Source organism: Pogona vitticeps, chromosome 3, assembly GCF_051106095.1.
Source record: "Pogona vitticeps strain Pit_001003342236 chromosome 3, PviZW2.1, whole genome shotgun sequence".
Taxonomy (NCBI): domain Eukaryota; kingdom Metazoa; phylum Chordata; class Lepidosauria; order Squamata; family Agamidae; genus Pogona; species Pogona vitticeps.
In genome coordinates, this window is record NC_135785.1 from 198,431,135 (window position 1) to 198,445,929 (window position 14,795).

At 38.4% G+C, this 14,795-nt stretch overlaps 1 protein-coding gene and 1 long non-coding RNA gene across 4 annotated transcripts in view; both read right to left on the reverse strand.

Moving 5' to 3' along the window:
* Nucleotides 1–369: 369 nt before the first annotated feature.
* LOC144588196 (uncharacterized) overlaps nucleotides 370–14,795 on the reverse strand; it is a 383,241-nt gene continuing 368,815 nt past the window's right edge. For both annotated transcript variants that reach the window (XR_013543603.1, XR_013543604.1), the window contains exon 2: nucleotides 370–422. This is a non-coding gene — a long non-coding RNA (uncharacterized LOC144588196). The remainder of the gene's footprint in view (nucleotides 423–14,795) is intronic.
* Nucleotides 4,712–14,795, reverse strand: part of RRP1B (ribosomal RNA processing 1B) — a 29,078-nt gene continuing 18,994 nt past the window's right edge. For both annotated transcript variants that reach the window (XM_072994187.2, XM_078390506.1), the window contains 5 exons: nucleotides 14,653–14,778; nucleotides 13,327–14,036; nucleotides 11,153–11,287; nucleotides 8,914–8,980; nucleotides 4,712–7,344 (listed from right to left, as the gene is read on the reverse strand). In XM_072994187.2, the coding sequence (XP_072850288.2) occupies nucleotides 7,163–7,344; nucleotides 8,914–8,980; nucleotides 11,153–11,287; nucleotides 13,327–14,036; nucleotides 14,653–14,778 (1,220 nt within the window). In that variant the 3' untranslated portion in view covers nucleotides 4,712–7,162. The remainder of the gene's footprint in view (nucleotides 7,345–8,913; nucleotides 8,981–11,152; nucleotides 11,288–13,326; nucleotides 14,037–14,652; nucleotides 14,779–14,795) is intronic.

The window sequence follows — 14,795 nt, forward strand, 5'->3', positions numbered from 1 at the left end:
CGCAGGAGTTGAGAGAATGACACAAACTGCCTCCGGGACTCCGGCTCCGGATTTTGCCTCGAGGTTAACTCCTGACGCCTTTTCCATCAGTGGATATAGCCACAAGGCAGTGGAGGCTTGAAATCAGAGTTTTCCTTCTCTTAGATGGGCTGCCCTCCAGGGCTGAACGAGTCCCACCTACCCGGCCTGTTCCCTCACGGCATGGAGGACGATGGCGGCGCCTCAGTGGGAGTTTGAAATCAGAGTTTTCCTTCTCTTAGATGGGCTGCCTTCCGGGGCTGATGAGTCCCACTTATCCGGCCTGTTCCCTCATGGCAACCACAAAGTATGTTGCAATCAATATGGGTTTTTGGAATGTATGCTCCCAAAGTAAAAAAAAAAAAAAAAAAAAAAAAAAAAAAAAAAAAAAAAAAAAAAAAAATCTTCAAACTACAAAATTTTGGAAAATAGAATCAGAAGTTTAATTATAGTTACATTTTAAAAAATAGCATTTTTCTAGCGTGTTTTCATTGTCTTTGAACTAGCTAGAAGTATCACATTTCCTCTTTGTTCTAAAAAAAGAGTACTGTAGCATTTTAGAAATTTATCATGGTTTGCATGTGGCTTGGGGCTAATCTGAAATACTGTACAGAAGAATGCAGCAGGTGAGGTAGTAGGGTTTTCGTTTGGGTAGACCCACAGTTTTAAAACTTCTGATGAGTCCACTTTTTATAGAGATACATTTACTGTAAAGATCAATGACTAAACATTTCAAATTTTTAATCTCCTAAAATGTGCCTTGCTTTGGTCTTACGGTTCTTTCTCAATTAGGAAATATGTTCAGCATTCTGTGGTTTATGGGATGGTTTGTCATGTGCCTCAATTGTCTTTGGCTTGCTGACTCTAGAGTGGGAATCACTGTCGAGGGATGGGCAATACCATTTGACAGATTTGTGACAGCAAGGGCTGCAAGAAGCTGTTCTAAAGATTACAGAGCTCTTATATGGGTGTAATTTGAGTAACGCTATCTTCCCAATAGATAGAAATTTAATCTGATGCAGGAACAGGGGGTACCTTTAATTGAGCATCATGAATATAAATCAAAAACAAAAAAAAACACACAGCAAGCTTTCAATGATAAATTATCTTCTTGAAGGCTGTGCATCAAGTTATTGTGGGTAGTTCCAAACTTACATGATGTTATTAATGTCCCAGATTCATATGGCTGATGATGTTGAGGCCAGGTCTGCATCTTAGGTGGAGATAGAGCAGTATGCAATTTGGTTTCAAGCACCCCCTCAGGTAGCATTTTGGAATTGATGGTCCATCTCTTAAAACAGGACAGTCAGGTGATCTGGAACTCCCCCCCCCCACACTCCCCCTTTCCCCTTACCTTTTTGGAAATCTATTTTAGGCTACGGAGGAAAGAATTCCCAGGAGCATGGCCTGCCTCTAACAGAGCTGGGATTAGGAGTTTAATTAAACCACCAGTAGCAGTTAAAGCCAATTAAAGCCAAATATATAGTTTTACCTTGTGGATGCTTTCTTTAGCGTGAAGTACTGCTTGTTTGAGAGTCCATGATGTTTGAGAACTCATGTTGATTTTCAGTTGATGCCCTGATTGCCATTCTTTGGTATTTTACAATTCAGGAAAAATCAGGGAAAGGCTGCATGGTTGTGGAAATGATACAAATGCAGAAACAAGTGATACCTTTAATGGACCATTAAGAATATAAAACAAAACAAACAAACAAGCCTCCCCAAAACAAACAAGTTTTCAATAAATCATCTTCTTCAAGGCTGTGCATCAATTCTTATTTGCCATATTTTTCAGTGTATAAGATGATACTTTTGTCTAAAGTCTTTAGACTAAAAATTGAGGGTCGTCTTATATACTGACTAAGCTGAGGAGAGAACAAAAACAAGTGGAGGGGGGAAGGGATCAAAGTGATCCTGCCGCACTTCAATCCCTGCTTTCCCCTTCCTTCTGCTAAGCCCCGTGTGGCTTAAGAAGTGGTGGGGAAAGCAGCAATCAAATTTTCTAATTTAGGATTAGAAAAGTGGGGGTCGTTTTATAAATTGGAGCGTCTTATAAACGGAAAAATATGGTAATCTGTTTTCTTTTTTCATAAACACTATTACTCATTACCATATAGTTAAGCAGATCATTTTCTTTTAAAGGACTGCCATTTACTTCACAGAATATAATGGAGGATACATATTTTAGGAAACAGATATCCAGACTGTCCCTGATTTTTTTAATTTATTGCAGGAAAAAAAGGATCTATACAAGATCAGTGGCTGTACTGTCTGTATAAAGAACCAGACCTTAAGAGAAGCAACTCACTAAAGAGATCAAGACTGGAATGGTTCTACATGTTCACAATTATAAAATCTATTTGCAGGCAAAGATCACCTGTATCAATCAAATATGCGGCAGAGCTTTGGGTAGGAGGTGGTGACCTGTTAAAGAAATTACCCATTCAGTACATGCATGGCATAGCTGAACCAAGTTATGAATGGCAATGGACATTTTCAAACTGCATGACCACTTAAACCATTCTTGTTGGGAGCAGCAAGAACTTTAATTTAAGCAAACATAGGCTGGCCATTCCAAAGCTCTACCTTGCCTTTCCATTCTAATTTTCTACTGTTTGTGGTATGTAGGTTGTATTGACGTCTTATTTCTTTACAATAAAAAAGTTCAACACACTGAAACATATTCACTTCGAATTTCATCAGGCCAAAACTCAGCAGTATATCCTGCACTGATGCTCAGCTTTTATTTTTAAGAAAGTGCTCTTAATATTATTTTTCTGTGCTGTTTTTAAGACCCAGAATGTATGATCATACAAAATGGAAGAAAATTGAAAAAGCTTCTAGTTTGGAATGAGGATTTTTTAAAAAGGTTGGAAAAGAATGTGTTGAGAATTTTACCAAATAACTCTCTGCTTACCCAGGAATATATACATACAGTATATGTTTTTTTCCCCTAATTTCTTTTCCGTCCCCTGCTTTTTTTGTACCATCCAATGTGATGACAATTTCCGGAGAACCTGAAGCCATGTGCAATCTTTTGGAGCCTTTTGTTTGGAAGTAATAAAAGTATATGCACAAACACCACTTTGGAATTTCAGATTACATAGACAACAGTTGAAGGATTACAATATACTTATTATGAGACAAGAAATGAAAATATGTTCCTTGCAGTTTTAGGCATGCCCATCCCAAAGCATGTCTACTAAGATAGGAGTCTTTAATTTGCAGGTAACATTGCATTTTTATGCCCATCCAATTTTCTGCAATAGTTGACCATAAAATGTCAGAATCCTAAAACATTTGCTTAAATTATTTGTTGAGCAGATGAACAGTTTTTCTACCAGAAGGCTTACGGGGTATACATACATACTGATGCGACAAAGTCTGTGTGATCTTTTTCTGCCATTTATTTGCTATCTATTTTACAGTGGGGTCTCTACTTAAGAACGTCCCTACTTAAGAACAATCCAACTTAAGAACAGCTCCATTTGCTAAATTTTGCTTCTACTTGAGAACAGAAATCCAAGATAAGAACAGGAAAAAAAAACCTTTCCTGCTCTTTTTTTAACCTTAGGTCATCTTAGGTTAAAAAAAATTCTCCCCCTAGTGGTAGAGTACATATTAACCAGCTTTGCATTAGTTCCTATGGGAACTAATGCTTCAATGTACGAACGCACCTCTACATAACAAAAAAAAAAACAGCCAGAACAGATTAATTGGTTTTCACTCCATTCCTATGGGAAATTTTGCTTCAATTTAAGAACGTTTCAACTTAAGAACACCATTCCAAAACGGATTAAGTTCTTAAGTAGAGGTTCCACTGTAGTTTCTATGGACGGAAAAGAGCAGATACGGATTAAATGGTTTTCAATGCATTCCTACGGGAAATGCAGATTCAACATAAGAACTTTTCAACTTGAGAACCACCTTCCAATACGGATTAAGTTCTTAAGTAGAGACTCCACTGTAAGTTAAATAAATAAATAAGTAAATCACAGTTAAAAAATCAAGGATTTTCTATTTGATTGAATAGTTACGGTATATCAGTGATTCCCATTCATTTTCACTGGGCAAGGAAAGCATTTCCAAGCTATAAACTGGCTAGCTTCTTGGGGTATGTCTCTTTCAGAATAGTTGTTTTCTTTTACAGAGGGGATATAGAACATATTTTAGGATTATTGTGCCCATCATCTCTCACCACTGGCTATCTTGTCTAGGGCTGATTGGCTTTACAATCCTTCAAAAGCAGGAACACCAGAAATTCTTCGAGTCAAAAGGTTTAACAGAGGAAAAGCGATATTTGAGTAGAACTAGTGTTGTAACTCCACTTCTTTCAAATATTCACACAAGAGAAAGAATTTTTTACAAATTGTGTATTTATACTTGTCAGAAAAATGTGAGATATATCCATATAGATTGGTTACTGAAGAAATGGCCTCTGTTCATCATTTCTCCAGCTGCTTTTTAATGCAACTGCATCCAGTGAAGCATTGTTGGTATTTGCTGTTTCTTTATCTCACAAGATTCACTTCCTTACTTTGGTTACATTCATGTAAACATTTATGAAGTCCTGTTTTGCTTTTTTAAACATAATTTTACTGAAAATTACATACTTGTGTTTTAACAATTTTTTTACCTATCCGCAAACCTTATGAATGGCAAGGTTAAAATCCAAAATAAAGAAAATACAACATCCCTCGCAAAAGAATGCTTTATTACCCAATGTTATTTCAACTTTTGATCAATGAAAATAGGAATAAGAGGAATGCTGTACAATTAGGAGAAAATATTGCCCCTATAATAAAAAGGTACCAGAATAAGCAAGAGATAAAGTACTTTTTTATTCACAGAAGCTGAATATAAAGGGCTTTAAAAAACCCCAACTATTTAAATACAGGGCTTTAAATACGGTATTTTAAACAGGTGTTCTATTTCACTAAATATTCAACTGAATTATTATAAAACTGTAGAATTTCTTTTTAAAAAATAAAGTTTTTTAAAGAGGTCATTTCAAAAAATATAAACCCTTTTCGATTCTAGACATTTTTAGAAGACATCTATGAACTGATAAACTGGCTTGAAAGTTGAGATTCCTGCTTTCTATATTGTCATATTGTCCTGATGAGTAGACTTAAGTTTTGTTACTGCCCTCTAGTGGAATCCTTTCTCCAACAGTGGTTTATGGCCAGGCCTGAACAGCTGGTTTCTACATGCCATATAGTTAGGAGTGGGAACATGTAACCCACCAGATGTTGTTAAGACTCCAACTTTCCGATGAGCCCTAGCCGGCACAGATAACAAGAATTCTGATTTAACAACATTTGGAATGTGTTTTCCACTGTTGTTCTAGCTACAGAATATTACAACATCCAAACCATGGTGTGCATACAATTGCCGCGATGAATATTTTTGACCAAAAACAGATTAGTGACTCATGTTGTTTCTGGTTCCCCATTATTTTCGCACAAGCAGTACTGTATTTCAAAACAGCATCTTGGATTTCTTATGTTTATTAAAATCAGATGAAATGAACCATTATGAACATTCCTATTAAGACGTCTTCTTTTCTTTATCGTATGCTAATATAAAGAATTAACAAAATAATGTAACATTTGACACAGTTGCTGAAATTCTTTTGTTCTGCAGGTGAAAGGCAAGCAATGTAACATTCACTTCCTTCTAGCCAGCAATTAAGAGTCCCTTCTGCAATTCTTGAGGATATACAAGTCAAGCCAACAGGTGCACGGACTCCCAAGAACTGCAGCAGAGACTCATTAATTGTGAGCTGATAGCAAATAAATGTTATGCCATTAGCAAAACAACAGCCTTATAGGTTCACGGAAAACAAATATTCCACTCTTAAACTGTTTCACATTATTTAAAACTGAAATGGGACAACGAAAGTAAGCATTCCCAGTACATACTGCTGACAGATGTATTAAATGAACTGAGGAACCATTTATCCTTGAAAGTACACATGCAGAGAAATAAAATACTGTACCAAGATCCATTGATAGGATTAAAAAATAAGGAAATTGCTATATGGCCATATCATCATACTTCCTGGGTTTGTAAAGCTTCCTTAGCTGTGTCTTCATGCTCTGTTACATTTCCAAAATGAGGGACTGGGGATTTTAAGAGAGTAAATTTATGGTAGGGTAGAAAAAAAATAATTCTGTTGTAAAATTAAAAGGAAAATGAACACAGGCATAGTCCCATCAGCATATTCTATGCTGAATATAACTAAATCTTATACTGCAGATTAAAGTCACAGCCTCATTTTCAAAAGCAACTTTACCCTGTGTCAAAAGGTATTAAGGCTTTGATAAGAGATAAAAATTACTATTCTCATCTCATTCCTTTAAATGGAAGAAGAGTAATTCCTAATTCCTATCACCTAGCCTTGATCTGTATATTTTTGGATAGGAACAGCATTATACAATTATTGGTTAAGGAGAACATGTGCACATTACAAGAACAGAAGGGCAAATCTGAAGGAGCCAACAATACTACAAATGCTTAGGAAATTTGTGGTAACTGAAGCACTTTGTTACCGTCCATGATGAGATATGTATTGGCAACCAACAACTCACTCGGAGGGGCAGGTGTTATTTCTCCAACAGCATTAGTACACCTAAGCAGATATTCTGTTTCTAAATCAGACACTTTGGTACACAGTGATGAAAAGAGCTTGTAGAGAAAAGAATTAACACAGTGAAGGAGTGAGGTGAAAGGAGCTGTGTGCTTTTTATCTTAAAGTTGGAATCTCTCCACCTCTCTGGCACCAAGAAAAGCAACAAGGAAGTCATTAAAAGAGCACAATCAGCTGTAGAATAAAACAGTACACATTCATACACCATATGACTGTATGGTTATTTAATCAACAAAAAAAGTTAGGCCTCCGTCAATGGAGGCTGAAAGCCACGAACAAACATATTTATATTACTTTTTCCTTTGCTGACAATGTACACAAAACTGTTTCAATGCACTGCTGAAGAGGCATTTACTAAAGCAACGTCAAATAGGTCAGACAGTCAGAGCCTTGAATATATTATCACCTTAACCGTGAAAATAAGATTCCAAAAACAGCTCTGGAAGTAACAGATTAGTGACATTTTCTGTACAAAACTCCCAACTTTTTTCCTCAGAAGAAGTCCACAGCAGTTGGTCTTTTCTTAACTGGCACTAAAAGAGGTTTCTTCATTTGAGGTGCGTCTGTAGAAGAGGACTTCAGTACCCCATGCAATGGTTTTTGTTTCGGATTGAAAGCCACCCGGGAGGGTCCTTCTGGGCTGACCAGGATACTTTTGTCTGTCTTCTTAAACTCTGTCAGAAAAAGATGGGAAAGCAAGAGCATAAGTCTTGCATCCTCCTTTTGCCAGGCACACAAAACTGTTTTCTGTGGTTGCTAAGGCAGTTAATGCAGGAAAGGGATCCAGACCAATTGGCAACCATCAAGATTCTAATTCTAAAGAAAGGCAGAAACAAAACTGAATGCTGGGGCCCTGTTAATGGGTGCTGGAGATATATTGGCAAAGCCTGTCAATCCAACGGGTTCTATGCATTTTTGATGTGGAATTCTCAAATTGTCAGGAGTCTATTAAAAAAATTGTAAGTGTTATGTCACTATTTCCCCGTCACTTCCAACTGTTCATCGACGTGCAACCTGGTGGTCTATGTCACCTTCACCCCTTCCTTCCCTTTTTAATTTTCACTTCACAATCCCTTTCTCCACTTTTCCTTTTTCTTCCCCCACTTTCCCTTCTCTCCTACTCCCCCTTTCCCTTCCTTCCTTTACTCACTCATCCCCCTTTCCTTATTTCCCTGCATATCTCTCCCTCTGAGTTCTTGGCTTTCATTTTTTCTTTTCACTTTTGAACTGCGTTGGGAGGAGAAAGCGGTTTAAAAAAACTTGCAAAGTACTGTGAACACCAACGTTTAAAAAGAGAGAGGAGATGTTAAAGCAATGCCTCTTTCTTTATAAATCAAAGCAGGAAATGTCTCTTTCTCTGCTCAAGCCCCTCTTTCCTCTTAAATTCCTTACACTCCCAAGGCAGGGGAGGCTGTCTTCTTCTAAGCAATATATTCATGTTGCAGTGGTGGCTGCTACTAGCAATTTATTCATATCCCTTTAGTTTTTTTAAAGATTACAAGCACAGTGGCTATGAAGTGGCCACAGTGCCAAAAAAACAAAAACAAACAAACCCCGACCTGTTCACAAAGTAAATAAATCAACAGCAACATTCACATGTGCTATAACAATAAAAAATGAAGTGATACATGATTGGTACATTTGAAAAGAACCCTCCCAGTATGGGGGGGGACCCGATTAGCTGGCCAAATGAACTGAACTGATCTTACTTCTGCACCACATGAACGGAAATTTATAAAACGATTTAAAAAACAGCAGAATCGCTATAACTGGGATTCCTTTGGCACATGTGACTGAGTCCATAGTTTGAGGACAAGATTCATAATGGAATCCTGTTCCTCAACCCAGAAGACGGTAAGGAGAAAAAATTATTTGTTAAATTTATATTCTTTTTTTTTTCTTCCAGTGAGGTCAAGTTGGCATACAAGGCTTTTCTTCTCCTAACTTTATCCTCCCAACAATCCTGAGAGGTAGGAATGGGCCCAGAGGTGATAGTTGGCCCAGGGTGACCCATTGCACTTCGTGGAGATGATTCGAACCCAGATGTTCTAGACCCTCATTCTCATATTCCACCCGGGCTCTCATGTGAGTGGTGCCATGGCATGCTTTACTTCCTCCCATATGAGAATGCAAAACCTGTTTTAAAATTTAGCTATGGCTGTTTCAAGTAGCATCCCATCCTCTTCTGCTAAACTTGGCCATTTTCATGCAGTCACAAAAGCATATGGTCTCTTTGAACTCACCAGCGGTCATGTTCTTACTCAGCCCGAAGGTGACCTTTTTGGAGTCCGAAGATTGCAGCTTGTTTAACTGCAAAGCAAAATTAAAATTGCAGATGAAAGTTTTTTTTTTTTTTTTGGACCAAGGACTCCAGCCATTCAGCTGGCTCCACCAAGTAAGTATTTGAGTTGGAAATTGTTGTACTGTATAGCACGTACAATTGGACTGGCCCATAACAGGCTATACAGAAAGTTGTGGATACACTATCCGAATGGAGAAATGTAGTCCATGGAAAGGGGATCCCTAAGGATTAGGCAGAGACACCTACAAGGAACAGAAATTTTCCATTCAGATTGCAGGTCCTAGACCCAAACTGTTACTATTACAGCCAAACTGCAACAACAGCAAAGGATCACCAGCACAAACCACATTCCCAAGTGAACTTCTGACACAGCTCATCCTCCTTGTCTTTTCTCCATGGCTCTAAAATTTCTAAACCAAGTAGTCTTTAGGTATTTTGAAAAAAAAAGATATTTATAGTTTTAATCTGCTTTATATAGGAACAATCCCTCCTTATTCAGTTTACTTGACAAAAACTAACTGATTGTTGTCAGAATACATAGGACAGAAATGGGATCAAACAGTCTAATAATGGAGTTTTGCTCCAATCTTGAACAGGGATATGTATTTGTATGAGAATTAATAAAAAATGAAATGAATGGAGAACATTTGGCTGATTTGGCAAATATTCCTTGAGAAGTAAATGACTAGGAATAAGTACATTTTTCAGCATGCCTCTTCATGCTGTGGGGCAGCATGAATGGGGAGAAGATTCTTTGCTGCCTCAGAAGCAGTCTTCATAGCAGCTTCCACTTTTATTACCTTCAGCACCATGGAGCGTTATGGGTCCACAAAATGATAGTTTCCACAAATAAAATAAAATAAAAATGGAGAGCAGCAAGACCTGCCATCCCTCCCCCAAAACACACAGCACCTCAGAACAATGTAAAGAATGTAAAATCCAGGGGCATTATGAGTAAATGCAATGGTAGTAGTCCCCAGGAGTTTTTTTTAACCAAAAATCAGGACTGAGATGTTATTTGCTTTGTGAAGAAATTCTTTATTGGTGTAAACAGGAGATTTCCTCCCAATGCAAATACGAAGTTTAGAGCAAAAGGAAATGCTTAAATTCTCTCTATGGGTGCTGTGACTCTAGTAACTGCCACACCTCCACTGCAGAGACTGTTCGATTCCCCCCCCCCACACACATACATTAATAAGCAAGGAGGCATTTAATGTCACATGAAGTTTGGCTCACAAACGTGAGTGGTCTTGCTAACCCTACATATGCAATTTGCCAAGGAAAATAGTAAACTTGACCTTGTCTTGATAGGGAGATTGCCAAAACGTTCACCACAGCAAAAACAGAAAGCAACTGCTAGCACTAGGGGGGGGGGGGGGTTCAAGCTTTTCCTCACAAAACTGCTCCCAAGTAATTGCATTGCAGCAAGGTACTGTACTCCGCTGATGGTACACTCCCCCCCAAAATACCCACTATATCTTTTTTAAAAGGTTTCTAAATGTCCAAAACCCTCACACGTCTTAAAATTAAATCAAACAAGTGCTAGAACTGCAGCAACTATGGCCCTATTCTATAGTAGCTTTAGCAAAGCAGTTAGTGAAGTAATTACTCAACTTTAGTGTGAAAGATCTCACTTAAGCCATCATTCATGGTTACTGTTTTGTGAGGAACGAATATGGCTTCTCCTAGGTAACACTGTATTGCATGTGAGAGCTATTTCTCTATGTTGGCAAGTTTATTAATCTCAAAAGTCATCAAACCACATCTCAAATAACTTGAGCCACAGGTCCTTTTAATTGTGTACAGCTGTAGAAGACAATAATGCTAGGACAAGAGGAAGACTAAATATGTGATGGATTGACTCAACAAAGGAAACCACAGCTTTACGTATGCAAGAACAGGGCAGGGCTGGACGTCTGGAAGTTGCTAATTCATAGAGCCTCTGTAAGTTGACACCAACTTTATTTATTTATTTATTTATTTATTTATTTATTTATTTATTTATTTATTCATTCATTCATTCATTCATTCATTTATTTATTTATTTATTTATTTATTTATTTATTTATTTATTTAATATCCCGCCTATCTGGTCAGTTATGACCACTCTAGGCGGCTTACAACATAAATGTCAACATAAATTGATGACACATAACAACACCATATCAACGCCCGAGTACCTGCATGGATGTAATGCCTCCTTTAGCTTTTCGAAAGAAGACTGGTTTAGGCAAAGCTATCTTTTCAAATTTAACAAAGTCATTTCCTGCATTTGCCTTCTTTTTCTTTTGCTGGATGGCAGGGCCACCTGTTTCCTGCAAGGAAGATAAATAAAAGAGTCATTGTAAACAGAAGAGCATTTGCAGAATCAGAGTGCAATAATGCAATAATTAACAGAACTGTCTTTAGCTCTAAGAGGGCTGAATTAGGATCTCAATGTGTCAGTTACAGGAGGAAAAGAAAGGGTAAGGAACTATTAGTAACACAAACAGCATCTGACACATGGCCGCCTTGCATATCTAAAATCCAGAAATGCATGGAGGCAGAACACTACTCTTCAACATGCATGTAACACAGAGCACAAAAGCATAATGTTTAGGAGGTACATGGCTCTTCCATGTTTGTGAAGCTGGATCGTGTGCTATGCATCCCCTGGGATGTAGCCTCTATGGTAGTTATGTTCTAGGAAACTGATCAATACAACAGCTGGAAGGCTTTCAAAGAAATGGGATGGGGGACACAGGGAACCAGTACAGTATCTGTTTTTTAATAGTCCCTTTTGGGAGAAACCTCATTTACTCTCAAATGGATGTGACATCTTTGCCATTCATGTGTGATCTCAATGATTCCTGCTTTTCTTCCTTAGACATTAGGGCCCCAAATATCACAAGTCCTTCAGTAAAACTGGGCAGCTTCATAACTTATGCTGAAAGGACTTGAGTTGTCTCCAATCTAGGAATTTGCTTGAATGTACAAGTATCAGTAAATTAGGCAACCAGAACACACAACACAATGTCCCAAATGTCACATGGCCCTTCAGGCTCTTGGACTAACCAGGGTAGTTTATTTATTTATTTATTGGATTTATATACCGCCCCATAGCGCTACAAGCACTCTCCGGGCGGTTTACAATTTTAATTATAAAGGCTACACATTGCCCCCCCCAGTTGCTGAGGTGGAGCCAGAGACTTTAACCCTGGCAAGAATAGTGTTCAGCCTGGCTTATTTTCTTTAACTATCTATTTGAATGCATTTTATGCCATCTTCCTCCCAGTGAAGGGACCCAAGGCATTATTAAAAAAAAAAACACAACTACTTATAACACAATAACTTATTGCATAACAAGAAACATAATACTATTAAAACAACTTGTTAAAACCATTAAACACTCATTAAAAATAAAGTAATATTCATGTGCAGCACCCAAAATCAAAACTCAGCAATGCCCAATAAGTTATTAAAAGCCTGTCTAAAAAGGATGGTCTTCACCTACTGCTGAAGGACAAGAGGGAGTGGCCCCATCTAGCGTCCACTTAGGAGGACCTCTCTCTTTCATTCTCATTCTCTTTCATCTAGGGACGTAGCGGGACTGAAACAAGGGCCTCTCCTGAAGATCTTAAGAGCCAAGAACAATGAGGTCCCTGAATTTGTTACAAGTACCAGAAATGAACATGGCTAGTACAGTGGTGCCCCGCATAGCGAGGTTAATCCGTTCCGGATTAACCCTCACTATGCGAAATCGTCGCTAAACGGGTAGGGGAAATGTATTGAAACGCATTAAACTTTGTTTAATGCGTTCCAATACCTTTGTTACTTACCCGTTCAGCGAGGATTCCAAGTGCCGGCAGCCATTTTCGCGCCTTCGCTAAGCGAGGGCAGGGCGCGAAAATGGCTGCCGGCAGCCATTTCCGGGCTTCCGGCGCCCATTTTGGAACCGCCGATCAGCTGTTCGGCGGCTCCAAAATGGCCGCCGCAATACCCGATCTTCGCAATGCGGGTTTTCCCCATTGCGACGATCGGGGATGTTTCCGTATAGCGATCCCGAAAAAGGGATCGCTATACGGAAACATCGCTATACGGTGCACTCGTTAAGCGAGGCACCACTGTAGTTTCCCACTCAAAACTGTTACTGCTGCCTATCACATTCTCCCCTCATTTCAGCAATGGAAGAATTAGGATCCAGAGCTCCTTGCATGCGTACTATAAATCACCCCACAGATGGACCCACAAACTCCAATTTACCATCTGTCTGCCCAGCTGTAATGAGCTCCACCACTGCCCCCTCCAAGTTCGGCATTCCTGAAAGCTTCTGTTTCTACAAACAGAAATGTAATGGCAAGATGGGTCAACTTACCTTGGTTTTGCTCTCTTTGTTTTCAACTTTAAGCTCATTTCCTAGTGTGGAATTTAGGACTTCCTTAATTTTCCTTTTCTTTTTCAAGCTGATTAATTTCTGCTTGGTACATCTGATCTTCATTAAAGTCCCCAACTTTTTCTTCTTCAATTTCACCCTTTGGTACACTATTGATTTTGACTCTGCAAATCTATCCTTCTTTGGCTTCTTAACCTCCTCTTCAGAAAACACATTTCCAGTGATAACCCTGGCCTCCAATTTCCGTTTCTTCTTAATAACTTTACTATCACAAAATACTGTATCACAGTCACCTGGATTGTCTTCAGTATTAATATTAGCCTGCCCATTTTGATGGACAGTTTCTATACAAACATTCTCTGGACTACCATTTTCCTTCTTTGGTTGTTTCATTACCACACCCTTTGGTGTTGATGTGTCAGTGAGCCCTCCTGTGGTAGTTGGCACTTGACTGGCCTCCAGAATTAAAGACTTCTTCCCTCTTTTCTTACTACTTGGTGCTTCATGGTCCTGGACAGGCTCTTTGAATTCATTCAAACTAACTGCTCCATTCTCAGTACTTGTGGCAACTGCACAAGTGTCAGCTATCTGACTGGCTTTTCTTTTTCGCCTCTTCCTTTTTTTCTGTGGCCTTGGATTCAGCTCTTCCTCCTCCTCCTCCTCCATGCCATTTTTTCTGTTTCTGGCATTCTCTGTCAAGAGAAATTGAATGGCTTTAGAATTAAAAATGATCCAGTTTAGTAGCCGCCCTATATCTCTGTTTGTGCAAACTGGGAGCACAGTTCTATATTTGTTTCAAATAAAGGAGGTACTGGTCTGATTCCAACAAGGCAACAATTGCCTTATCCTTACAAACTACTGACTGATAATGAAAAAAGAGAAAAACATTATTATTGTGACTGATTTTCACATCTGAACTCTTTATATTTTTGCATAATGCCTGCAAAGCCCCAGTTCTCAGTCCACTCTCACAATCCAATAACAAGAGACACTTATAATTTTCCAATGAAAGACCTCAGACAGCATTCAGTAAGAATTGACAACGTATTCCAAGAAAAAAAGAGAACATGGTATAATCTTATAAATGTCTGCTTTAATATAGGGTATTATTATAATATTGTGTATTAATGGTTTTAATGTTTTTCTAAAGTTTTAATATTGTTATATGCTGCTCAGAGAACCACTGGTAATGGCGCGGCTAAAAAAAAACTTGTAAATAAGAAACAAGCACTTTAGAGGCCAATGAGGCTTATTCCTAGGAAAGTGCATGTAAATTAGCAGATTGCATAAGCAGTTAATAGCTGCTACCTTCTTTTTCCAGCCTAGATTGATCTAAGGGTTTGCCAGATTTTCTCTTCCATTTCTTCCTGCTGAGTGTATCATCATCTTCATCTGTAGAGACATCTTCTGGAAAATCGTCTTGTGGAAAGGTCCCTGGCATGAAACAATGA